A 23,728-nucleotide genomic window follows, 5' to 3' on the forward strand; every position below is an offset into this window, starting at 1 on the left:
CTTCCTTCCCCTTCCTCCCTCCTCCTCTCCTTTCCTCTCCTCTCCTCTCTCCCCCCCTCCCCCCTCCTTCTCTTCCTTCTCCCCCTCGCGCTCTCGTTCCTCTGGCGCACCGTTCGTCGTCTCCCTTCGAGAATCGGTAGCTCCTCCTGAAACACTACATCCGACCGAGCTAATCATCGGTCTCGACGCTGAAGTCGAAACAACCTTGCTCAATTCTGGTAACGTGAGTCGATTTGTCCCTCTCATCAGCCGATGGAAGAATCTGAAGATTCACTCTACAGAGCGCGATGGAACTGTCTCGACTTTCCTCTTGCTCCTCTCGGCCCCGCACGTACTCTGCCTCCGACCGTCCTTCGCAGTACCTCTCCCCTCTCTCCGCTTCGTCAACTCTCACCTCTTACTCTTTCCCTCCCGCACCTCGTACCGCCGATCCGGTCGTCCCCTCGTCTTTCAAAGCTCTACCCGAACGACCCACTCCCTCAACACCGAGTTTTGTCGAGACTTCTCCGGAACCTCAATTTTCGTATGAACCTCCTTTGTTGTCGCATTTCTTACCTCATCAAGATCGCGCAACCTACCGAGACTACGAGCCTAGGAGCTACGAACCGAGGACAGAGGAAAGAGGAGGAGGAGGACATCAATACGGTCAAGAAGAAGAAGTTCGAGGAGCTCAATTCTCGACTCTAGGTCAAGCGATTTACGATGGTCGCGACGCACGACAGATTCTGTCGTCCTTCTCGTTCTCGAAGCTCTTGACGCCGTATCCTCCTCATGAAGATCAATTACCTCCTCCTCCTTACCTAGCGCATCGTTCGAGTCGGATTGAATCACCCGTTTATCATCGTCGACCTCTTCCTCCTCCGATGGTACATCTCCCGGATCCTTCAGAGCACTGCTCTCCTTCTCCTCCTCCCAAGCACTCCCCTCGACCTCACTACTCCGTGTCAACGTCGAGGCGTTCCGATTCTCCTCGTCAAACCGATTATTCTTTCCCTTCTCCAATTTTCACGCCTCGTCCCGCTCCTCGTCCCGCTTCTCTCCACAATCCCCTTCTTCCTCATCGCCTCCAGTCTCGAAATCGTCCTTCCCATCGTCCATCCGAGAAAACCGCCTCGAAAGCTCCCGACTCACGACGAGTCATCTCCGCTCCCTCGTCTCGTAAACTTCTCTTCGCTCCCCCCGCTCCTGCTCCTCGTCCTTCAGCCGCCTCTCGCAACGCCTCCAGCACTCCTCGACTTCCCTCAATCATAACGACTCCTCCAACGACTTTCGCCCCACCTCCTCAGGCTTCTTCTTCTTCTTCATCTAAACCTCCCAAATCTCTCTCTCTTCCCAAAGTCTCAAGCTCTCTTCTTCCAAAAGCCAACGGTTCGCGTTCGAGTTCGACGTCTCGTTCGAGCGTAGGGATTTTTCGACCGAGTCCTCAATCGATGTTGGCGCCTGAAGCGGTTCGTCTAGCGACTTTACAACAACAACCTTTGTTCATCACTCAAACCCTCTCCCTCTCAGTAGCGGGGAACCATCAGAGTCAGAGTCACAGTCGAGGAGCCGAAGGAGGAGAGATAGGAGGAGGAGGGAGAGGAGGAAGAGCCTGGAATGCACCGTTGATACCGAAAGGGTTGGATTTCGATCGATTACCGACGAAGAGTTCGAGGGGGAGAAAACCTAGGACTCTTTTAGGGTTCCCTCGTCATGATTCAACGACGGCGGTTGAACAAGGCGACGAGATTGAGACGTTGGACGAGAGGCAAAGAGGAGGAGGATTCGGAGATTCGATGTTGCCGCAAGGGAGAAAGAAGAAGACGTTCGTTTGTAAGGTTAAGGATTGTGGAAAGGTCTTCAAGAGAGGGGAACACCTGCAAAGACATGTTAGGTCGATTCACACGGGGGAAAAACGTGAGCTTCACTCACATTTCTTCACCTCTTCCTTTGTTGTTCGACTACTGAATCGTCTGTGTCGTCGAGTTTCTAGCGTTCCAATGTCAATGGCCTGGATGTGGGAAGTATTTCTCCCGACACGATAACCTTAACCAACACGTCCGTCTCCCTCTCCCTCTTTCTCTTCTCATCCCCTATGTCCGCGAACGAAGAGACTGACACATCCCCGTCGCTTGTTGAATAGTTACGAGTTCACAAATCGCCCAACCAATCAATCGAAGAGTTCTCGGCCCAAATCGCCGAATGTTTCAACCGTCGTTTGGAACAAGTCGAACGAGAATCCCGCGAGATCTGTAAGCAAGTACAAGAACAGGGATTAGCTAGCTTACACGCAGGAGAAGCAGGAGAAGCGAGAGAAGGAGAAGGAAGGGAAGGGGAATCAATTTATTCTCCTCCGCCTGCGACTGGATCGAATCAACGTCGATCGGAGGAGGAACGTCGAGACGAGACGACGAGAAAGAAGAGGAGGACGATGGCGGGGTCGACGTCGATGTCGATGGAGAAGAAGAAGGTGACGAGGGATTATACCTCATCGGATTCCGATAATCATCACGAGCAGGAGGAGGAACGAGATTCTCCTCGATTCGCTTCACCACCGCCGCCTCAGCATCGTCGTACAGTTCGTCCTGAGCATCGTCCTGAATCGTTCGTATTCCCTTCACCATCGATGGCTTCTCGTTCAACTTGAAACGATTTCTTCCCCTTGACCCTGCTTACGTTCGCTCTTTGCTGTCCTTTGCCTGGATTGTTCCCCTATACCACTACTCTACTGTGTATTACTCTAGTGGGATTGACTATCTGTTTGATACCCAGTTTCCTTCGTGACGAGTTCTTCTGCCTGAGAGTGAAACAAGTCCGAAGCAGCGAAAGTATCGGGGGCCGATGCGCGCATGGACTAGAGGTTCATAGCGAGTGAAGTCGTGCATTCGAGTCGTATACAAACGAAGTAGGGCAGAGTGAAGGATCAAAACAGATGAAGTTTTCGCGACGCGTCTTCTTTCCCTCTCTCCACTCCCCCTTACCACCACCCTCGAATCATGTCAAGTCTTTTCGCGACCGGTTCCTCCTCGAAGAAACCCTACCCCTCTTCCTCTTCCACGCCTTCCCGTTCCCTCGTCAACAACAACCCAACCACCTCTTCCTCTTCTTCTCGTCACCACCAATCCTCGGCACCCCCACCACCTCGAGGAGGAGGAGGAACAGGAGTGAGTCAACTGAGTCCGGATCAGCAAACCGAGATTCGGGAAGCGTTCGAATTGTTCGATTTGGACAAGGATTCTCGATTAGATTACCATGAATTCAAAGTCTCTCTTCGCGCACTCGGATTCGACCTGAAGAAAGCCGAGGTGCTCAAACTTATGAGAGAGCACCCGTCATCCTCGAGGGAGCAGGAGGGAGCAGGAGGAGGATTGGGGATTGGGTATGAAAGTTTCGCACAGATCGCGGAGGAATTGATCCTCTCGAGGGATCCGTTGGAGGAGATTAGGAGAGCTTTCAGGTTGTTCGATGAGGAAGGGAATGGGAAGATTTCGTTTAGGAACCTCAAGAAAGTCGCGAGGGAATTGGGCGAGAATCTGACGGACGATGAACTGTGAGTCTCTCTCTCCTCACACTCAGGACCACAGAAGGAACGGAGACTGATGAGGAAAGGGAATGAGTAGACAAGCGATGATTGAAGAGTTTGATCTAGATCAAGATGGAGAAATTTCCGAACATGAATTCATAAAGTAAGCGTCTCTTTTCTCATCTTTCCCTTCTCTCTACTGTCGCTGACTCGTTCGATTGCGGTATAGTATCATGTCCGACACATCCTAAGCCCTCCTTCTCCCCAAATACCCTCTCAAAACCTCTTCTCTATACCCTCTTTCCTCAATTCTATACCCCTTCCTCGTTCTCCTCAACCCTCCTCCTCTCCTTCACTTCAACCCACATTCCTTCCTCCCCCAACTCGACTGTCCCTACACCCCACTCCCCTTTCTCCTCCAATCCTAGTTCTCTCAAAGGGATTCTAATTTCCCTCGGTTCAATAACCCACGGTTCCACTCTCATGCCCCTCTCGTTCTCGTTCGAAACACGAGAGATAGTACCGTGTCCTAATCGACCAGAGGGGGAATTGAGTCCCCAACTCCACAAACGACTCCCTCTCGACGAAGCGGAGGAAGAGGAAAGGGAAGAGCGCGAGGAGGGAGAATCGGAGATAGCTACGGCGTAACCAAAAGCGGCACGGATACGGGTGATAGGTGAGGAGAAACCGAGTGCGGTGGAAGAAAGGGAGGGGATTAGAGTAGGATGTGGGTTAAAGAGATTCGGAAATGAGGAACTGGGGTCGGAGGGAAGGGAGTAACCGAGGGCTCCGTAGCCTGTTGAGTAGAGGTTGTGGCGATCTAATTTGGGTCGAATCGGAATTGGAAAGGGTCGTTGTTGTATGGAGGGAAAGTGAATTGATGATCGAGAGAAAAACGAGAGAATCGCGAGTAAGAAGCGAGACGGAGGAGGAACAGATACGAAAGAAGACGTCAGTGTATATTCTACGACTGACAATGAGCGGTAGATGAAGAGAACCAAAACGGGAAGAGTCGCGAAATCAGAGTTTTTTTCGTTTTGTTTCGTTATTAGCTAACCGGTAGTTTCTCCTGCTTTTCCAAACCAAACCGAGTAACTTCGAGAAGTCCTCTCGATCGTTCGAATCCGATGGCCCCGGCACTGAAATTCTCATCCTTTGTTTCTCGCGCGAGCTTTTCTCCCAAAGTCCTTCTTCGTTAGAGAAACAGAGTGCACTGACCATCCAATATCAGTCCAAACGATCCACCACACCTATAATCAACGACTCTCCTCTCCCCATTCCCTAAAAACGTTTCATTCGCCAAAACTTCGAGAGGTGAAGTGATTTGATCAATCTTCTTGCCATGTCCTGCTTGAGCGTATTCCTGTACCCCATTTCAAGAGCCTATCAGCCCTTCCCGCAAGCGAAAGAAATGATAGTGCAGAGAAAAGGAGCGTACCGAATTTCCCCAAGTGTAAAGTTTGCCACTCTTCGTGATGAATCCGGATGTATCACCCCCTGCGACGATTTTCTCGATCCCACCTTCCTTCTCTTTGACGAACGGCGGGAGGGGGATGTGGGTGAGGGAGTAGACGTCGCGGGAATGAGATAGTCCTAATTGACCATCTGTATTACAGCCTGAACCGAATAGATCCCCGCTTTCTACTCATTCAAACTTTAACCGAGTCAGCTCAGCGATACTCACTCGAGAGCGAGGAGAAGGAGAGACGGACCGGTAAGGACCAGTAGGTGTTCGTATCCCGTTTCGAGGTGAACGATTTTCCCGAACCTTTCGATTTGTGGAGGTTCGACGAGAGTAGCCCGTGGGAGGATCTTCATGACTGGTTCGGAATCGTCTTCTTCATGCTCGTGAGGAGTAGGGGAACGGGAATAAAGGTTTGGTTGAGCTAGTTTCCCTCTCGACAAGTTCCCAATCGAATACAGTGCGTTTCTGAAAGCGTTCTGCGTTGATTCGTCTCGTCAATTCCTCCTTCCTAGTTTGATAGAGTAAGCTCCGTACTGACCTAGTCTCGTTCTCCTTGACCAATAAATAACTCCCCTGTACATTCGTTTCAACTTTCAAAACCTCCTCCCCCTCAAAACCCTCCACCAATCCCCTCGTGCCCTCTTGGGAAGCGAACCCAATCCCTAATTGTCCACTCTCGTTCCTTCCCAATCCAATCACTCGATCCACCCCCTCATAATTTCGATAACTGATTAAAGAATGTCCCGTAGCCGAAGAAATTGAAGTGATTGAAGGAGGAGAGAGGGGGGAAAAAGTATCGGATTCACGACCTATTTGGGAGAGCCAAGTGCTGAAGGGGATAGGCGTGAGGGAAGGGTTAGACGGCGATTGACGGGACGAAGAGGAGGAGGAGGAATTGGAAGGAGGGGAGAAAGGATTGTGACCCGTTAGGAGGAGGTGAGAGATCGTGCGATGGGTACCTCGAGTTGATAGTGCCATACTGAATAGTACAGTGAGAAGAGCGAGAGTTATTCGTCATTCCACGCGACCGTTGACCGACCTCGAGGAGGCGAGGTAAGTTTCTCTTGATCTTCTTCTCCTCCTTCTTCCAAACTTAGATCAAACTACGATGAGTCCCTCAAGAGGAGGACGAAGAAAGACATTACTACTCGCAATCGCGACCGTCACTATCCTCCATCTGATCGTTTGGCGTTCGACTTCCTCCCTCCGATCTCTCCACACCCAACAACTCACTCTCTTCAAACGAGGGAAACACTCTCAACAAGAACATGAACCTTCTACCGACGCCCTAATCGATTGGTTGAACATCTACAAACACAGCTCGAGGGAACATCGACCATTCGTGTTTTTCGTCATGTTGATTTGGTTAATCTTCCTCTTCGCGTTCGTAGGGATTTGCGCTTCAGAATTCTTTTGTCCAAACCTATCCCATATCGCGTCGAGGTTAGGGTTGAGTGAATCGGTCGTACGTTCTCCCTTCTTCCCTTCTCTCTCGATTTTTGCACCGCATTTGAGCTGATGAGATGGGATGAGTGGATTTTAATAGGCAGGAGTAACGTTCCTAGCGTTCTCGAATGGATCTCCAGACGTATTCTCTACGTTCTCGGCGTTGAAATCCAACGCAGGTTCCTTAGCGATCGGTGAATTGATTGGTGCCGCAAGTTTTATCGTTTCCGTCGTTGCGTACGTCCCTCTCCCTCCCTTCTCTCATCTCCCAGTAGCACTCACTCTTCTCTATGTAGGGGTACTATGGCTCTAATCACTCCCTTCCGAGTATCCCGCCATACTTTCCTTCGAGACGTCGGATTCTTCACCTTAGCCGTCCTAATGACTCTCGCAATCCTCTATGATTCCCATATCCACCTATGGGAAGCATTAATGATGGTTGGATTGTATGCGGTTTATGTAGTGTATGTTGGAGTAGGGGGTTGGTGGTGGAGTAGGAGAGGGGAGAAGAGGAGGAAATTGAGAATGGCGAGGGAGGAATATGATTCGAATGCGGTCGCTCATGAGGAGGAAGCGTTGATACTCGATGAGGATGGGGAAGACGAGCGAGCGGGAATTGCAGGTGGTGCGGAAATCGAGTGGGAGAGACCGATAGAAGAAGAAGATGAGGAGGAGGAAGATGATCGTGAGCTCTTTTCTGTTTGCTCGCTCTTTCACGAGCGAAGGAATTGATAATCTCGTCTTTCAACAGTGATTGAGCTCCCTGTCTCGGGTTCAACAACTCCTCGTTCTACAACCGGTCGTTCAATCTCTTCATCATTCTCAACCGATTCAATAATCTTCCATTCCCAATCTCAATCTCAATCTCGTCCTTCTCGTTCTCGCGAACCCCCAATCCTCTCCTCTCCTCGACTACCTCGTCCTCATTCTCACCACTCCCACTCTCATTCGCATTATCGTTCGCGTTCAACCTCTTTAATCAATCCAACAACGTTCCAACCCCCTCTCGGCGGACCATCTCGACCACCTCCCACTCCCCTCTCCCTCCAAAACTCGATCTCCTCCCTCCCCTCGCAATCACCTGTGATCGTCGCTTCCACTTCAATCTCGACCTCGGCAGTTCCTTCCACGGCGAGCAGGAAAACTGCGAGACCTAGTTTGTTAGGCGCGATCGAGTTTCGAGACCTCGTCAATAGTTTGAACGCGGAACGAGGCAACGCGGGGAATTTATTGGGAGTGTTTGAGAGGAAGAGTCCCGGATCGGGTTCCGGCGGCGGAGGAGGGAAAGGAAAGAGGGCGAAGAAGGAGAGGAGACCGAATCATTCGAGAACTACTAGTACGGCTAGCTCAACGGGGTGGACCTCTCCTAGTCCTAGTCCGAGTCCGAGTCCGGGAGCAGGGATGGGACCAGAAGAGGAGGAGGGACAGGAAGAATGGAATTGGAATGGATGGGGGAACTCTTCACAACCACAGTTCGGAGGAGCAGAAACGAGTAGTAGTAGTAGGAGGAGAGCTAGTAGTTCACCTGGTTTTCGACCGGATTTCTTCGCAAGCGCGAGTGGGAGGGAAGGAGGATTGAGATTAGGAGGTGAAGAGGATACGTTAGCGAATGGAATTCTGCAGAAGAAGGGGAGGAAACCTAGTATTTCAGAATCAGTCGAAGAAGAAGAAGACGAATCGGAGGAGAACCCTTGGGCGGGACAACAACAGCAGCAACAACAACAGAAGAAGGAAGTGAAGAAAGTTCCATCGATCATGTTGACTTCGGAAACTGGATCCGATACTCTTCTCCCCTCGACCCCAACCGCTTCTACCTCCTCCCTAACCGTCAGACCCTCGACTTCTTCCTCCCCTCTCTCGGCCTCCCATCTTCCTCCTTCCTCATCTCCTCCTCTTGCGACAAAATCAAGATGGAACGATCATAACCGCTCGATCCTCTTCCGTGCGATTCTCTCCTCCCTCTTTCCCTCCCTAGATCAATTCGGTTCGAAATCTATTATTGGGAAAATCACTGCAGTCATGTGTGTCCCAGCTTTATTGCTACTCAATTTGACGTTACCGGTTGCCGAGGAAGTTAGTGAAGGGGATGAGAGTTGTGGGATTGGAGCGGGGTACGAGGAGAAAGAAGACGAAGAAAGAGAGGAGGGGGAGGATCTCGTACCGAAGGGGATCAGACTACCGGAGGAAAGCGATGGAACTCTGATATCAACCGGGACGCAGGAGGAGAGAGAAGGAATGGACGATCATGGAGAGAGTTCGGAAAGAGTTGGGAAGAAATTACATTCCCCCGCCGTTGCTCACCCTCATTCCCACCATCTCTCTTCTTCTTCGACGACATCACCTTCCCTTTCAGCTCCGGCTGCTACTCTCATTGCGATCGCGGTGGAGGAAGAAGAAGAAGAAGTTGCGGTTTCACCTTGGATCGATCAAACTTCTTCGAATTCAACTTCTCCGACGATTCAACCACTCGATGGAGGAGGGTTCCGAACGACTAGTCCCGAATCGAACGGTACGGTAACTCAACTTCCTCGAAGAGAAGAGGTAGATTCGATAGAGGAGCAGGAGGAGGAAGAGGGGGAAACGGAATCGTTAATCCTCGATCGATTAGAATGCGAAGCCGCTCGAAAAGTTACTCGCGGGTTAACTTCAGTTCAATGTTTACTCGGTCCTATGTTTTGCGCTTTCGCTTTATTCGGTACGCTTCCCTTCCTCTCTCCTTCTTGCTCTCAAGCTGACTTTCTCGATCTAGCGGACGATTTGAAATGGTATCAACCCGTCCTCGCCCTCTGCATCGGCCTCTTCTTCTCGACTCTCGCCTATCGATTCTTCCATAACCCTCGTCATCCCGGAAGAGTCTCGTTATGTTTCCTAGGATTCGGAATCGCGATGGTTTGGATCTTGATGATCGTGAATGAAGTCGTTGGAGTATTACAGGTCAGTCGTCTGCACTCTTCACAGTCAGTGCTACAGGACAAAGACTGAGACAGCCCCGACTTGATAGACGTTGGGACACATTTTCGGAATTTCGGATGCGATTTTGGGATTGACGATTTTCGCAATGGGGAACTCGTTGGGAGATTTGGTTGCGAACGCTACTGTCGCTGTAAGCTCTCACTCAATTTTCCTCTCTCTCTCGTCATTGCTCTCGTTCGGAAGCTGACCCTTGCCTCCCTCTCTTTCGACGTTCACAGCGAATGGGTTACCCCTCAATGGCGATCGCGGCCTGTTTCGGTGGTCCAATGCTCAACATTCTCCTCGGCGTTGGTCTATCGGGTACCTACCTGATCGCGCTCTCTCCAACTCACGAATCTATTCACGTCGAAATGGGGAGAACGTTGATGGTTTCCGGCGTTGGACTGTTTACGATCCTAGTCGGGAGTTTGGTCATTGTACCGATGAATGGGTATAGAATGACAAAGAGGATCGGAGGGTTCTTGATTGCGGCTTATTCGGTGAGAATCTTCTCTCTCTCTCTCTCTCTCTCTCTCTGCTGCGTTTAGTTTCCGTGGGGTTCTGACCGTGTTTGATTCGATTCGGAATAGGTCGTATTGTCTATTAATGTGGTGACTGAGATCTGGTGGTAACCGAACCGACTTGTCGACGAGAAGAACTCGACGATCGTTGTAAGACTTTGAAGCAGTATTCGTATTCGCTTTTCTTGTGTTGTTTTGTCCCCCCCTCTCTCGTATAACTAGTGTTGACAAATACATGTGAGTCTACTCTGTGTCGTCTCTACGCGTGGGAAGCTGAGAGGCAGCGCATTCGGAAAGTCAGAGCTAAGTTGCGCTGCAACACGAGAAACTCCTTTGCAAGTTGCTTAGCGAAGGGAATTCGGTCTCTAGGGGAATAGGGCGGCTTCAAAGTGATCGTGACGCCTTTGAGCATACCGAGTGAGACGAAGCAAGTCGACAGGGGCCCACGGAACTCTTTCTCCTTTCTTTCTTTACCCTCTGACCTCCCGACCGCCCACTCAAATCGCTCAATCGATAGATACGAGTGTCAATTAGCCCCTCAACGCGGTCTCACGCTCACCGGTGCAAAGCTCGAAGCGAGATCTCCCTTCATCAATTAGGTCAATAGTTCGCTATCAACAGCGTCAACTCGAACCCTGAGACTGTGTGAGCTAGTGGAGGATCACTGAAATACCCTCGTGAGTCTTTGTATCCAGCGCCAAAGTCTCGCGAGTGAAGTGCGCGCACTCACTTCCTCTCCCTCTCTTCGCTTCAACCTCAGCTTTCGCTTTCCACGATGCCGATCCCCTTCCTTCCGAACGAACTCGTCGATCAAATCCTCAGCTACTTTCAACCTCTCAGTCGCTTCCATTACTACACTGCGCTCGTTTGTCGAAACTGGCTCGAACCTTCGAGGAAGTACCTTTATCACAAGGTCGAGTTCAGCATCGTCAAAGACGAAACTTCGACAGAGTACATGCACCCTCTCGAACTGAAACTTACTCGGTACTCTAGAAGAAGTTGGCAACTTCTCTCGACGGTCGGAAATGACTCGGGGTTGGCCGAACTCGTCAAGGAGGTTTCGTTCAAACAGTTGTCAAGCGAGTCTGAGTTCGAATGCTCTCCAGTTTTCACTACGACTCAAGCGCTCATTTCGACAGCGATGAGACTTCCACCCTACGCAACTTCTTTCCGCTTCGAGAACGACGAATGGTTCGATCTTCAGCACTCTGGCGCCTTCTTCCCCCACATGGAACGACTCCAAGCTCTCACTTTTGAAAGTCTTTACGACGAAGATTGTTGGGGTCCGCTCAGCAGACTTCCAAATCTTCGTTCTCTCGAATTGGGATACACCTTTTCCTGTTCTTCCGGTTCTCAACCTCTACCGCCCTTCGTCTCAAGACTGCAAGTACTCTGCCTCGCGACCTGTAGCGAGGCACTCTTTGATGCTCTCTGCAACGGCTCGAAGACTTCCCTCCGAAAACTCAAGATTCCCCTCAACCTCGGGCTAAAACTCGCACGTTCTCAGTGGCACAATTTGACCCATCTTTCGGTCTCCGACTCGTGTTCGAATCTCCCCTCTTCCGACCAAGTCTCAGGCTTCGTCCACGCCGTGAGCTCGTCATGCCCAATCCTTATCGAACTCTCTCTCTCTGCCATCGCTCTCAACTTCATTAGGGGTCGCTCTGGTTCAAGCTTCAGCCTACCCGCCTCTTGCTCCCGCGTCAACTTTGAAGAGATCCCCTCCTTTGAGACCGCCCTTTCGTTCGTTCTACGAGAAAATTATCACCCTGGAATTCGTGAACTCGGCCTTTACGACGATCCCAACCGATCCTACAGTGACCAAACAGTCGTGTTGACCTTCTTTGGGCTGCGAGCTCTGATGGAGGCGACAGGAGGGGAATTGATCTGGTATTCGGAAAAGTGAGTTTTGTCGAATCCTTACCCGTCACACTTTTGCTGACCGTCCTGCTTGACCACTGTTTGGCAGAGATTGAACGATCGGAGAATGAGAGCACAGGACAAGAGAGTAATGATCCCGAAAGAAAGCGTAGAGGAAAAGAATTGAAGGACGTTTTTTGTTTGTTGTTTGTTTTCTCGAGTTGTTTTGTTTGTCATGGCCACTCACGATTGTCTGACTAATCGTATGCTTTCGATACACTTGTCACCTTGAGAGAGAGGTCCGCAAGACATAGGAAGGAAAGCAGGAAATCGGGCCAATGCTTGCGTCCTCGTCGAGAGGCTCGAATCAGGTCTCTCCGTCTCCTTCTCTGCGCGCGTCTAGATCGCCCCGACGACCTCCTCGTGCCATACCTTCTCGCGCATCTGCTTGAAGCTGAGTTGTCGACGTGGCTGGAGCAGCAAGAAACGGAAAGAAAGCCAAATCGAGGGCGAGCGCGGTTCTTACGGGAAGAGCGACCGAGAACCAGCAAGAACAACCTGAGGCGGAAGGAAGGAAGCTGTCGAGGACCGGAGGGAACGACGGGTGCGGTGTGAGTCCAGTGCGAGGGAACAGGGAGGACTTGGAGGGGGAAAGAGGAGACTTGATCCGGAGCATAGGAGTGAACGAGGGAAATCATGAGGATCTGAGCAGCTCGTAACTTCTTGTAAGATGCTGACCTCGTCCCTTTAGACTACACGACAACGCCTGGTCAAGGAGGAGGAGCGGGAGGGTTGAATGAGCAGGGGAAAGCAGTTATACTAGTCGCAAGAGAGGCGCGAAAGCAGAGCAGTTAAAGCTATCGTCGAGCAGCAAACAAGCTTTTTCGAGTGTGTCTGTGAGAGGTAGGAAGCGAAACGAGATCAAGCTTTCCTTTCCCTCTCTCTCCCCTCTTCCAACCCGATCCAGTCTCGGAATGGCACGCCGTACAGCCGGATACAGCTCATTGCAACGACACCTCGACTCTGCGAATTCCTACTCTTCTCTATCGTCTTCCCTCGCGGCTCAACAATCGGCTTCTCTCGCTGCTCAACTCTCTACCTTCCAATCCGCACTCGCTACGTTCTCTAGTCACCATCGACAGAAGATTCTATCCTCTCCCGAGTTTCGAACTCACTTCTCTCAGCTGTGCGCCGAAATGGGAGTCGATCCATTGGGAGGAGGAGCGAAAGGATTATGGGATAAAATGGGCGTGGGAGATTGGTATTACGCTCTAGGAGTACAAATCGTCGACGTCTGCTTGAAGAAACGAGATCGAGGAGGTGGTTTAGTCGCGTTGGACGAAGTTTTGAGCGATGTGAGGAAATTGAGGTCGATTCCCTCCTCTTCCTCTACAACAACGACGACGATTGGAAAGAGTACAACGGTGGCGGATGTATCGGAATCAGATGTGCAAAGGGCGATCGAAGCGTTGGATCCTCTAGGTTGCGGATACAGGATAATTCAAGTTGGAGGGAAGAAAGTCGTTCGATGTTCTCCTGGGGGACTTGACAAAGATTCTCTCGTCGTAGTCGAAGCGGCATCAGATACAGGGAGAGGAGCAGTCACGAGAGACGAAGTGCAGGCATTCACAGAGAAGGAAACGGGAGAGAAATGGACGATGGATAGGGTCGAGCACGCGATCGAGAAAGCTTTGATGGAGGATGGAATGATCTGGATCGACGAGTACAACGATGGAATTACCGTCAAGCGAGAGTATTGGTCTCCCGCATTGTTTGTCATGGAGTGAACCTCGCGTTTGAAAAAGGTGAGTCTATTTCGCTTCCTTCTCTCTTCTCGGATCCATGAGCTGATCTCCGAGTACTTGTCGACAGATCATGTCTCTGTTCGACTGTGTCTGTGCTCTCCTTTTCCCCAATCTCGCTATCTGTTGCCGTTCCTCGTCGACCGTTCCTTTTCATCTGAAAAGGTAGGAGTCCGCTCATCTCTCTCGTTGATTTCGGCTTCGTTCGCTGATCTTCATGCCTCCGCGTCTAGCTCTCCTTTCTGTACGACTATCGCAATCCTCTTTGCTGTCTATCTGTTGTTGTTGTCGTTTAACTGTCTCTTTGAAATCGCAAAGTTCCTTAGATTTGCTCACGAGAGTCCGATCTGGACACGCGGCGTTGTTCGCCTCCGCACGATCCTCAAGAGCCGGACCTACAACGAATCGAAACATCGAGCTGAGGAACAACCTCTCGCGGGAGCTAAGTTTGCATCTCGACATCTCCATCTCGAACCTCGCTCTGAGCTTCCCGCGACATTTCATCTGCGCTAGTCGCTCTCTTCCCACCTCGACTTCCTCGACCTCGACCTCTTCCTCGTCCCCGTCCTCTCGTTCCGCTTTGTGCAGTCGCACCTTCCGTCTCAGCTTCTCCTCCTCTTCCTTCTCCTTCCTGCGATCCTGCCGCGATGGCTCCTCCACTAACGAGTAGATCCGGTAACCTCTTTGCAAAGTCGATCGAGACGGGCTGTAGTACGATTCGATTCGAACTCGTCGTTGCGAAAACTTGCATCGGTTTCTCTTCTTCCTCGTTGCTTTCTTTCCCATTCCTCTCACCTCTTCCTCCTTGCCCGTTCGTAACATCGTCCTTGCTGGTCGGCTGGAGTAGGATCTCTGTCCCGATTGAAGTTTCGTGATGACCTTTGAAGTATTGATTGCCGATTCGAACGAAAGGAGTCGGACTCTCCGCTGCCTGATCCGATCACGCTCAACGTTAGCTCTCGTCAATAAGAGCACGATCAGAGCGTGTAGAGCTTACTAGGAGCTGGAAGGAAGTTGCATCGTTGAGAGATCGTTTCGAGAGATGAGAACCGAAATCTAGAGTTACGTACTCTACCTGCTGAAGCCCTGTGAGCTTATGCGCATTAACAAACAGTATGAGGACTCACCTCCTCTTCTTCCCATTCATCATCATCATCCTCAGCTGCCGAGGTGGATCGAGGAGAGAATCGTTCAACTCTTGTCCAATTCGAAGTCAGAACGGGTTCGTGAGTTCGGTAGCGTAGTGGTGGAGGTGTTGGGAGTTCAAAATCGTTCATCTTGTTTGGGTTGGAGAGTGGTAGAGGGAGAAGGAAGAGTTGTTTCGGTTCTTGATCTCTTCCGCTTCACTCGACTCGCTAGACACCCTCGTTGAGGCTATTCGAAGCTCACAATCAGTCTTCGTCTACTCAGCAACCTGCCCGACCGGTTCAACCTTGCACCGGGCTCAGTCCTCGCTCCCCTCTCCATTCCGTTTGCTCTCTCTGCTCTCTCTCCATTGTTTCCGCTACTCGGGAAGTTCAGGGATTCCTTCTACGCTGACTGAGCTGATGATCTCTGCTCTGACGCTGTCCAAGCGAGACTGATTCTCGCCCACTCGACCCGATTCGTTTATGGGTCGGTCTCGAATTCTCGGACCTCTGTACGCGAGCCCTCGAGGCTCGAGCCGTGTCAGCCGGAAAGTCCGCCGTCAAGAGGATCCTCCACCTCTCGACGGGATCAGAGCGGCTTGAGTGAGTTCTTCTCTCTTCTTCCCACCCTCTTCGGGTTCCTCGACTTTCGATGGAGAAACCTGATTTTCTTCCTTTGCAGCTCATCCAGATCAACGAGGAGACTAAATTGGTCGAGTATCTTGACGAGAACGGAAACGTGGACAAAACGACAAAATGGGCAATCGCGGCGAGTGCAGTTCTGACCTGTAGACCTCAAAGGCTTTTTCACTGACGAGTGATTCCCTTGACTTCCAGAAAGTGGTGAGCAAACTGTACAGAGATCTCAAGAAACCTCTTCCGACGGGATTCGATACGAACTGGTGCCGTTTTTGCTCCTTCTCGGGTTCTCAAACGGCACGTCTGGACTTTCTTTCTCTGTTTTCCTCCCTCCGACACGTGTTTTTGAGCTGAACAACCCTCGGAAAGGAGCTAGGAAGTATCGACTCATGTTGAACGAAACCACGAAGACACCTTCTACGCACCATGCAGGCACTGTCGTATCGCTTTTCCCCGTTACGTGTGAGTTCAAGTTCCTTACCTCGTATCTCTGTGTGCAATGACTAACATGCGGCACTTACGGGCTTGATTGTAGCAACAGTCACAAGTATACCTGTCCGTCACAGGTACACGCAAAGTCGAATGCGCTCGCGGGTCGTAGGTGGAACAAGAATGAGCTGAGATACATATACGAAGACAATGTCGATGGATCTTGCGAGCTTTCTCGTTTCAAGTATTGTCGCTGATGCCTTCGTCTGATCTTTGCGACCTCGACAGAAAATTCGCGATCTGCTGTGTTACGGTACCGACAAAGCTGAGGAAACGATCCTCAAAGTTCGTGAGGAGAAATTGGACGACGACTGGAAGAGAATCGATAACAAGTGGATCGAATACGTTGCAAAATGTGAACGCCGACTTAGCGAGTTGGAGAGTCAGGGCAAGACAACAGACGCTCTTCTCAGCAACTATGCTGAAGCTATCAAGAGATACCGGACACTAGAAGCACGTGCCAAGGGAGCACGAGACAACCTTACCGGCCTATCCCTCTCGAAACCCCCGGTCTCTCTCACTGCTCGTCAGAAAGTGGTCTACTCGCGATTCTGACCCTAATCTCTTTTGATTTCCCCAAGTCTTTCTGCTCTGTATGCTTTCCCAGCCTGACTGTGGTCTCTATTCAATTCAATTTGGACTGATTTAGCTTGTTCTGTTGCGTGTCGAACTGAGATTAACGAAGATGAGAGGCTCTCGAGCGAAAAGCGTGAAAAGCGACCCGACTCACCTTTCGCTGCACTCCCTGCTTACTTTGTTCTGAATCACCGAGCTATCAAAACCGAGCCTGCTACGACACAAGCCGGCGCTTGATCTCCCAACGCACGACAAACTTCCGCCGAGACACAGAATGAGCATTGAATTCGGTCGGCGTGATTCTGATGATTCGGGTGATTCGGCAGTGGGAGAGGGACCGTCGAGACGAGAGCGACGAGAGGGCGAGGGGAGTCGAAGGAGGAAAGGAAGGTGATACAGGAGAGGGTATATCATACTGGTTGAGGTTGATTGTTTCTCGTATGTGATTCGTTTGAGAGCCTCTTTGAGCTCTTTGAATGGGAGCTGAGGCTAGTCAATGTGAATAGATGACGGAGACATTCAGAAGCGTAGGTGAGGGTCGTCTGCAGCTTGACACTGCTTGAGCGAGAGTAGGGTAGAGGAAATCGACTAGGAGGAGGGCGAGTCGAGATGAAGCGGAAGGCGTATGAGGAGCTCGAGCAGAATTCGACCGGTCGCGGCGTTGAGTTCAGTCAGATCCAAACGGTGTTGCTGTGCTTGGCTGCGAAAGGGGGAATGGAACGGAAAGGGAGAGAGTTAGCTATCAATTCGCAAGATTGAACAAATAGATCTATCCAACACCTCCGTCCACCCTCAGAAAGCGTGACGTCGATGTCTCTCGTCCCAGAACTAGCTTCTATTGACGGCGAGGCTGACCAGGCAGGGCTGAGAAAAGGAAGAGCTTCCCTCGCCTCACAAAGCGATTCCTCCATTCGGAACCTGTCTCAGTCACTCTAGACGCCTCCCTCGGCACGCCAACACTGCGAACCTAGAAGTTGTCGATCACCGCCTGGGTCTGAAGGAGCTGAGAAGTGAAACTAATCGAGAATGTTGAATCAAGTTGAGAGAGTCCGTCCAGGGCGTCCATAGGAGTTGTTTCCGGTGTATACTGGCTACAGGATGATGTCGAAGTGCTGTTCGTATGTTTGGGCGATTCCAAGTGAGTCGTAGGAAGTCGAGAGTGCACCTCGGAACTCTTTCACGTTTCTTCCCTTCACCCTCTCGCCTCTAATCGCCCATTCCAATCACTCACGATAGGAGAACCAAGAGTGGAGTCGAATCAAAGCGATCCCGCGCTCAACAGTGAAATATTCGCCTTGCGATCTTCTCTCATCAATTGAATCAACAACTCGTCTCGATCACCGTCAACTCGAATTCTGAAGCCGTGCGAGTGAGTACAAGATACACCGAAGTCTCTTGTGGGTGCCTCTCATCTAGGCTTGCAGTCTCGCAACCGGCTTACAGGAAGTTTTCTGGACTTTTCTTCCTCTCGGGAGTCTCCCTTCCCTGTACTCCTGCCCCTCCCGGCCCTCCCCCTACCTATTTGCTCCTTCGCTAGCACTCCCTCTGAGCAGTCACCAATCTTGGACTGACTCCTCTTGACTCGACAGATCCTTCTCTCCAACATCCCTCGACCTCTCGCCTCTCTCTCGAATAGGAACTCTCTCTCGAAACCATCCCTCGACGATGCCGATTCCTCACCTTCCAAACGATGTTATCGACGAGATCCTTCGCTACGACTGTTTCACTTCGGGGGCTCTCTTTCGAACTTCGCTCGTTTCTCGCAACTGGCTCGAACCATCGAGGAAGACGCTCTATTTCCAGATCGACATGACTATGATGCCTATCCCATCCTTTGCAGACGACATCTATCCTCTCGATTCGTCGATCGCTCGTTACTCGAAACCGAGTTGGCAACTCTTCTCGATTCTCGCAGGAGATCCACGCCTCGCGGCTCTCGTCAAGGAGTTGAGTTTCCCCGAACCCTCCCTTCAATCCGAAGGTTCCAATATCACGACTACTCCTCAAGCACTCGTCTATTCCTTACTTCACCTTCTTCCTTCGGCTACTTCTTTCAGATTCTCGACGAACACTCCCCTCAACTCGGGCAACTTTGGCCCGTTCTTCCCCCATTCTCATCAGCTCCAATCGATCAAAGTTGACAAAGTCACCTCAGAAGGGTGGTGGGTCTCAATCAGTCGACTTCCGAACCTTCGTTCGCTCGAGATCGGAACCAAACCGCTTGGAGTACCGAAACGGGACCGTTCTGATCCCTCGACTTCGCTCGTATCGAAACTTGAACGTCTCGCACTCTGGGAATGCACCGTCGCGCAATTCGAAACTCTGGCGGCTGGATCGAAAACTTCCCTTCGCTCTCTACGAATTCCTGTCAACCTAGTTGCGATAGACCTTTCCAACTACCCGAACGTCACTGATCTCGTCATCGGTTCCCCTTCGCCCAAGAAAAAACAAGTTGCTCGTTCTTTGCGGATCCCTTCGTCTGAAGACGAGACGAAATCATTCTTAGCGTCACTTCGAAAGTCGAGCGTCGCCGCGCTCAGTATCTCGCACGGAGCGTCACAAGTTCTCGTCTCGAGTGGTGTTTTCTACGAATCGATCCCAAACAGTTGTACCAGGATCAACCTCATCGAGATACCGAGTGACGAAACCTTGTCATCGATTGTGGAAAAAGCTGGGAAAGATTCTCGATTCTCGCAACTCGGTCTTCCGGCCTCGCACAAGACCGTAACTAAACCAGAACTTGTTCAAGGTGTACGTGCTTGGACTCAGACCGCTGGAATTGAACTCATTTGGCTCCAGAGAAAATGGTACGCAAAATCCGTCGAGTCCTCCCCTTTTCCCGCTCCCCAAGGCTGACCAATCTCCGTCATTCTCTCTCGTAGGTGGATTCTCAATAAGTGAAACAAAGTGCAAGATCGAAGAAATGAGGTGGAAGAGTAAGCGTTCTCGCGTTGACATCGCTCGCACACGAGGAATAGGGAAGCAAGTCGTTTTCATGTTCTGTCTGTAAACTTCCCCTGTTTGTACCGAGTCTCCTGCGTGAACAGACGTCTCGTCTCCTTTTCATCTGTTGCAAATCACCGTCCGCTCGAGTCCCGAAAGCCAATCACAAGCCGAAATCGAGTTTTCGCAAACTCTTCTTTCTGTAATGCACTGCGCTCACACGACAATACGCCAAACTCTATGCGATCTCAAGCGGTGTTTCCGACGACACATCGACACTTCCCACGACTTCTCGAGCTCCCGGCGCTCGATCTTCCATCAATCATCTGCTTTCGATTCGGCCGCAACCACAAAAGGACAGGCTACACGAGGAAGTACAGCTGTTTGGAAAAGTCAGGGTCATTCCGGGGACTCAGCGGAGGGCGGGGACAGCTCGGTAGGCAGGGTAGATGGATCGAGGAGCTAAGGGTCTAATCGATCGCTCTGTGACTGCACCTCGCTCGTGTAGCAGTAACCCAAGCTTTACTGTAGTCTTCTGTCCGAGAAGAACAAGCGTTTCTGACGAGAGTCGTGACTCGCTCGCTATGGATTCTCTCTTTTCCTCTTTTTCCTCTCTTCTCCTTCGCCCTTCGCACAGAACCGACTTCTCGCTCGGTTCGGCAGAATGCCAGACTCGTTCGCCTACCTCACAAAGGACGACTACAAACTGCTTCGTCCCCTCGCTTGCCAACTGTTTCCTCCTTTCGACGCTGCTCGTGACTACCTCGTCGAAACAGCTCTCGACTCTCTCCACCTTTCGCAAGATACACTCAAGAACGACTACGCGTATCAGCACATCCAGTTCAGGGACAAGAGAAAGTTGGAGAATGCTTTGAGTTCGATCGAGGCAGAATTGGGGAAAGGGAACGAGAAACCAAAGTTGGAGTTGACGAGGAGTCAGATCGAAGACCTCAAGAGACATAGGAGGACGATCAACGAAGCGAGTCGAGCGGCAGATCGAGACTACGATAACAAACCCATCGAAAGTGAGTTTAGTCAGACCTTCTCTGCCCTTGTCGTCCATGTGTTCATCCTAGCTTCCTTAGAGCACGGCATACTGCCGGCTCATCTCTCGAGCTCGTTCTACCTGAGTCGGGAGGCAGAGGAAGCGGTCAAACCGAAACCTTTGCTTTCACTCGACTCGTTGATACCCCGACTCTTTCCCTCGCCGGCCAATCAGTCTCAAGCACTTGCGCAACTTGAACGATCTCTTCCGCAAGACATTCCTTCTACGCAAGAGACGATGTGAGTATAGCGTCGAGGTCTCTTCCGAATCTACTTGGAGGGTGAATTTACACAACTTTGTCGTTTGCTAGTGTTTCGAAGTACGCTGCAACACGAGCTCACCTCGATCCAATTCGTCAAGATCGCAAGAAGCTCATGAACGGCATCAAGGAATCGTCAATCGATGAGAAGGAAACGGCTGAACGAGCGAGACAGGAGATCGGTGCGAAGCGAGACATTCTGGTTAGTTCTTTTCGTTCGAGTTCAGCGGTCAATCGCACGTCTCATTCCTCGCCTCAATTTCCTTGACGCAGCACGACCTTCTCGTCCGCGACAGATCCCCGTCACCAGAGCCTTTCTCGATGTCGTTCTTTGCACCATCTCCGCCCTCACCCGAGCCTCCGAACCTCTCTCATACTTCCGACTCTTCGCCTCTCGAAGGCCAGCACGATAATGTCATTCCTTTCGACGCGCAGGAGGAGCACAAGTCGGTGTCAATGGAGGTGGAAGTTTCGGCGGAATCGGTGAAAGATGCAGCAACTTCGACGCTAGCGGAAACGAGCCTTGGCGCCGAATCACAACCCTTCGGAACATCGGCAGTGGGAGGGTTACCCTCGAGACGTTTACATTCCTCCTCAGTCGTCGCGGAGGAATCCGGAGAACTCCAGAGTTTTCGATTGAGTCGTGCGTCTCCATTCCCTAATCTGTAAACCTCCGCCAATGTTCTCACCAATAGAGTATCCCCCTGCAGTTACCGACTTCAATCTACCCTTCTTCGACTCGAAACCGCTCGATTGGCTCACGTCGCTCGCACCGTCTGTTCCAGCTGGATCGTTAAGAACTCTCTCCTACTCTATCGAATGGAACCCTCTCGCGGACGTTACAAAGATTCCGTTGCGAGCTCCAACGACCCTTACGTTAGAAGAGCGCTCGAAAGCGCAGGAAGTCCGAGAAGCGGCACAGGACCTCTTCGATGGTTTGATGCAATCACCGAGGGGAGAGACTGACGAGCTCAGAGACGAGATCCGCTTGACGGCGCCAGGTCAGCTTGAGGAGAAGGAAGAGGAGGATAAGCTTCATAGACCCGGCAACTCCAGCAACTCCGAGCAAACATACGGAACCAGCTACACCTACGACTCTCGCTCTTCATGCAACTCCTCCCTTCCATTCTCCATCGCAATTCGCAGATTTTTCTCAGTCACCGTTTCCGCCTCCTTATACCCTCTACAAGCGACGAGCGAACTCTCTTCCTCCTCCTTCTTCATGCTCTCAACTTCTCTTCGACTCTCCTCCTGCACGTTCCGTCGAGATCAGCGACAGGCAAGTCCCAAAGGATGAATTCGGATTCGTCCAAGCTGAATTGCGGCCGTCCGGTCCCGATTCGCCTCCTGTTTACGCTCGCGAACGAGAATCGAACGGCCATGCTGAAGCGTCCGACTCGAGGAAAGCCTTCGATCCTATTGCCAAGCTCAATTCGACCAGGCAGGAAGAATCGTCTCTTCAGCTCGCAACGTCCTCCCAACTTTCGGAATCATTAGATCGATTCATGCGTTCGCGAGGTCGTTCTTTGCTCACAGCTCCGTCTCGTACTTCATCAAACGGTGGCCAACAATCTCGAGTCGCGAACACCGCCTCAGACTCTCAAGCTGCTTTTCCTCGTTCTCCCGTATCACTGCCACTCCCGACTCCGCCTTTCGTTTCTTCTCCCCTTCCTCCGTCACCCCTACCGATCCTCAGAGTCATCGTCTTCGATCACCTACTTCAAACGAGGTCACTCTCTTCAGCTCTCGAAAAGCTACAGTTTCAGCTCGTTCATCGACCCTCACGCTTCCCGCCATCCCGCTTCACGATTCAGAATCCCCACCTCATTATGAGCGGTACTTCCTGCGTCTTCTACTTCAAGCTCATCGATCTCATCGGGAACGCCGTGCGAGCAGATCCTCCTGACTCGACCAAGCTCACTCGTCAAGAATCAATTTTTTCGACGTTGCGTCGATTCTCGTCTCTCTACAATCATGTTCTCGTCGTCTTTGAGGAACAACAAGCTTTTCGTAGATCGTCGACTTCGGTCAAGCCGTATTCTTACACTCCGGTCGTTCTCGAAGGTCTCGTCCGACTCGCGGAAGCTCTGAAGTCGTTGTCGGAGGATGGACAATGTCAGGTCCACGTCGTTTGCTCGAGCGGAGCAGAGTCTTCGGCAGAACTTACGAGGAGATTCGCGGAATTCGTCAAGAGCGAAGATGAGAAAGAAGCGAGACCTGGGATTCCGGCATGGGGGAACCGAATCTGGCTTCCAGACGATCCTCAGCCTGTAAGCTTGCTCGTGAACGGCCGATTCTGCTAAGATCGACTAACTGCAATCTCTCTTCGCAGGAGGGATCTTCGCTTCTGATGCTTTCACCTCTTCTGAACGAACTCGTTGTCTGCGGCATTCTCTCACTCACGCTACCGGACGAATTCCTCAAGCTATCTCAGGAAGATCTCGAATCGACGTTCTCGAGTGTTTGCGGTAACGAGCGAATCGTCAGCTTCGCTTCAACTCAAGCCGCTTGATTCGCTAGTTTACTGATCGGCTCCTCCCCTGTTACAGCACAAGATCTGGTCTAGCATTCATCTCGACGAGACGCCTCAGACCCTATCTTGCATCGCTTTGAAACACCCCTCGCCGTCGAATTCCGGTGATACACCTCTGCGTCTCCAATCGCCAGACGGAGTTGACGCTATCGCGAGTGGTGATCTACGCCTCGAAGACGTGTTTGATGTCGTTAGGTACGACGAAGACTCAGGAATAATGACGGGTTGAAAGAATGAACTTTCTCGAAACCTTTGCAATTCATTCGTGTCGGCTCAGGTGTCTGAATTGGGTATGTGGATAAACGGCTGCTTCGTTGAGAGGTGAGGTGTGAAGAGCCCGAGCGAAAACGAGAGACTCAACGCAATCGACAATTGTTCGATACCGAAAACACCAAAACTAGTTTGTATGCGCAATTTTTTAACTGCCTAACATGTAAGGCCGTGTGGTCTAGTCGCATGATTCTTCCTTAGGGCTTCATTTGGTCGCTTGGAAGAGGTCCAGGGTTCAATTCCCTGCTCGGCCCAATCTTCTCTTTTTGCGCTTCTGCTCGGTTTCTGAGCTCGAGTCG

At 51.2% G+C, this 23,728-nt stretch overlaps 9 protein-coding genes across 9 annotated transcripts; 7 read left to right on the plus strand and 2 right to left on the minus strand.

Annotated features, from left to right (window-relative positions):
• Window positions 1-287: 287 nt before the first annotated feature.
• Window positions 288-2,626, plus strand: JCM6883_005463 (C2H2-type zinc finger protein; the record flags this gene model as incomplete). The annotated part of the gene is made up of 3 exons (XM_076632401.1): window positions 288-1,896; window positions 1,973-2,037; window positions 2,123-2,626. 3 exons carry the CDS (start codon window positions 288-290, stop codon window positions 2,624-2,626), a joined length of 2,178 nt encoding a protein of 725 aa, XP_076487553.1.
• A 349-nt stretch (window positions 2,627-2,975) lies between these two features.
• CDC31 (centrin) lies at window positions 2,976-3,753 on the plus strand (the record flags this gene model as incomplete). Its single annotated transcript, XM_076632402.1, has 3 exons — window positions 2,976-3,529; window positions 3,600-3,665; window positions 3,732-3,753. 3 exons carry the CDS (start codon window positions 2,976-2,978, stop codon window positions 3,751-3,753), a joined length of 642 nt encoding a protein of 213 aa, XP_076487554.1.
• A 60-nt stretch (window positions 3,754-3,813) lies between these two features.
• Window positions 3,814-5,945, minus strand: JCM6883_005465 (uncharacterized protein; the record flags this gene model as incomplete). The annotated part of the gene is made up of 5 exons (XM_076632403.1): window positions 3,814-4,322; window positions 4,721-4,865; window positions 4,941-5,143; window positions 5,215-5,432; window positions 5,506-5,945. The coding sequence occupies 5 exons, from the start codon at window positions 5,943-5,945 to the stop codon at window positions 3,814-3,816; spliced, it is 1,515 nt and encodes a 504-aa protein (XP_076487555.1).
• Window positions 5,946-6,075: 130 nt separating this feature from the next.
• On the plus strand, window positions 6,076-9,997 carry JCM6883_005466 (uncharacterized protein; the record flags this gene model as incomplete). The annotated part of the gene is made up of 8 exons (XM_076632404.1): window positions 6,076-6,432; window positions 6,514-6,650; window positions 6,710-7,098; window positions 7,165-9,108; window positions 9,163-9,347; window positions 9,415-9,516; window positions 9,605-9,865; window positions 9,956-9,997. The coding sequence occupies 8 exons, from the start codon at window positions 6,076-6,078 to the stop codon at window positions 9,995-9,997; spliced, it is 3,417 nt and encodes a 1,138-aa protein (XP_076487556.1).
• Window positions 9,998-10,661: 664 nt separating this feature from the next.
• Window positions 10,662-11,792, plus strand: JCM6883_005467 (uncharacterized protein; the record flags this gene model as incomplete). Its single annotated transcript, XM_076632405.1, has 1 exon — window positions 10,662-11,792. One exon carries the CDS (start codon window positions 10,662-10,664, stop codon window positions 11,790-11,792), a length of 1,131 nt encoding a protein of 376 aa, XP_076487557.1.
• Window positions 11,793-12,720: 928 nt separating this feature from the next.
• On the plus strand, window positions 12,721-13,533 carry JCM6883_005468 (EAP30/Vps36 family vacuolar-sorting protein; the record flags this gene model as incomplete). Its single annotated transcript, XM_076632406.1, has 1 exon — window positions 12,721-13,533. One exon carries the CDS (start codon window positions 12,721-12,723, stop codon window positions 13,531-13,533), a length of 813 nt encoding a protein of 270 aa, XP_076487558.1.
• A 457-nt stretch (window positions 13,534-13,990) lies between these two features.
• JCM6883_005469 (TFIIIC subunit 6 family protein) lies at window positions 13,991-14,825 on the minus strand (the record flags this gene model as incomplete). Its single annotated transcript, XM_076632407.1, has 3 exons — window positions 13,991-14,479; window positions 14,546-14,623; window positions 14,676-14,825. The coding sequence occupies 3 exons, from the start codon at window positions 14,823-14,825 to the stop codon at window positions 13,991-13,993; spliced, it is 717 nt and encodes a 238-aa protein (XP_076487559.1).
• Window positions 14,826-18,044: 3,219 nt separating this feature from the next.
• JCM6883_005470 (uncharacterized protein) lies at window positions 18,045-19,235 on the plus strand (the record flags this gene model as incomplete). The annotated part of the gene is made up of 1 exon (XM_076632408.1): window positions 18,045-19,235. One exon carries the CDS (start codon window positions 18,045-18,047, stop codon window positions 19,233-19,235), a length of 1,191 nt encoding a protein of 396 aa, XP_076487560.1.
• A 751-nt stretch (window positions 19,236-19,986) lies between these two features.
• On the plus strand, window positions 19,987-23,388 carry JCM6883_005471 (uncharacterized protein; the record flags this gene model as incomplete). The annotated part of the gene is made up of 7 exons (XM_076632409.1): window positions 19,987-20,347; window positions 20,728-20,828; window positions 20,900-21,269; window positions 21,337-21,627; window positions 21,710-22,896; window positions 22,959-23,108; window positions 23,176-23,388. 7 exons carry the CDS (start codon window positions 19,987-19,989, stop codon window positions 23,386-23,388), a joined length of 2,673 nt encoding a protein of 890 aa, XP_076487561.1.
• Window positions 23,389-23,728: the final 340 nt, after the last annotated feature.

The sequence above is a fragment of the Sporobolomyces salmoneus genome (assembly GCF_050403485.1).
Source record: "Sporobolomyces salmoneus JCM6883 DNA, S_salmoneus_JCM6883_v1_ctg26, whole genome shotgun sequence".
Taxonomy (NCBI): Eukaryota; Fungi; Basidiomycota; class Microbotryomycetes; order Sporidiobolales; family Sporidiobolaceae; genus Sporobolomyces; species Sporobolomyces salmoneus.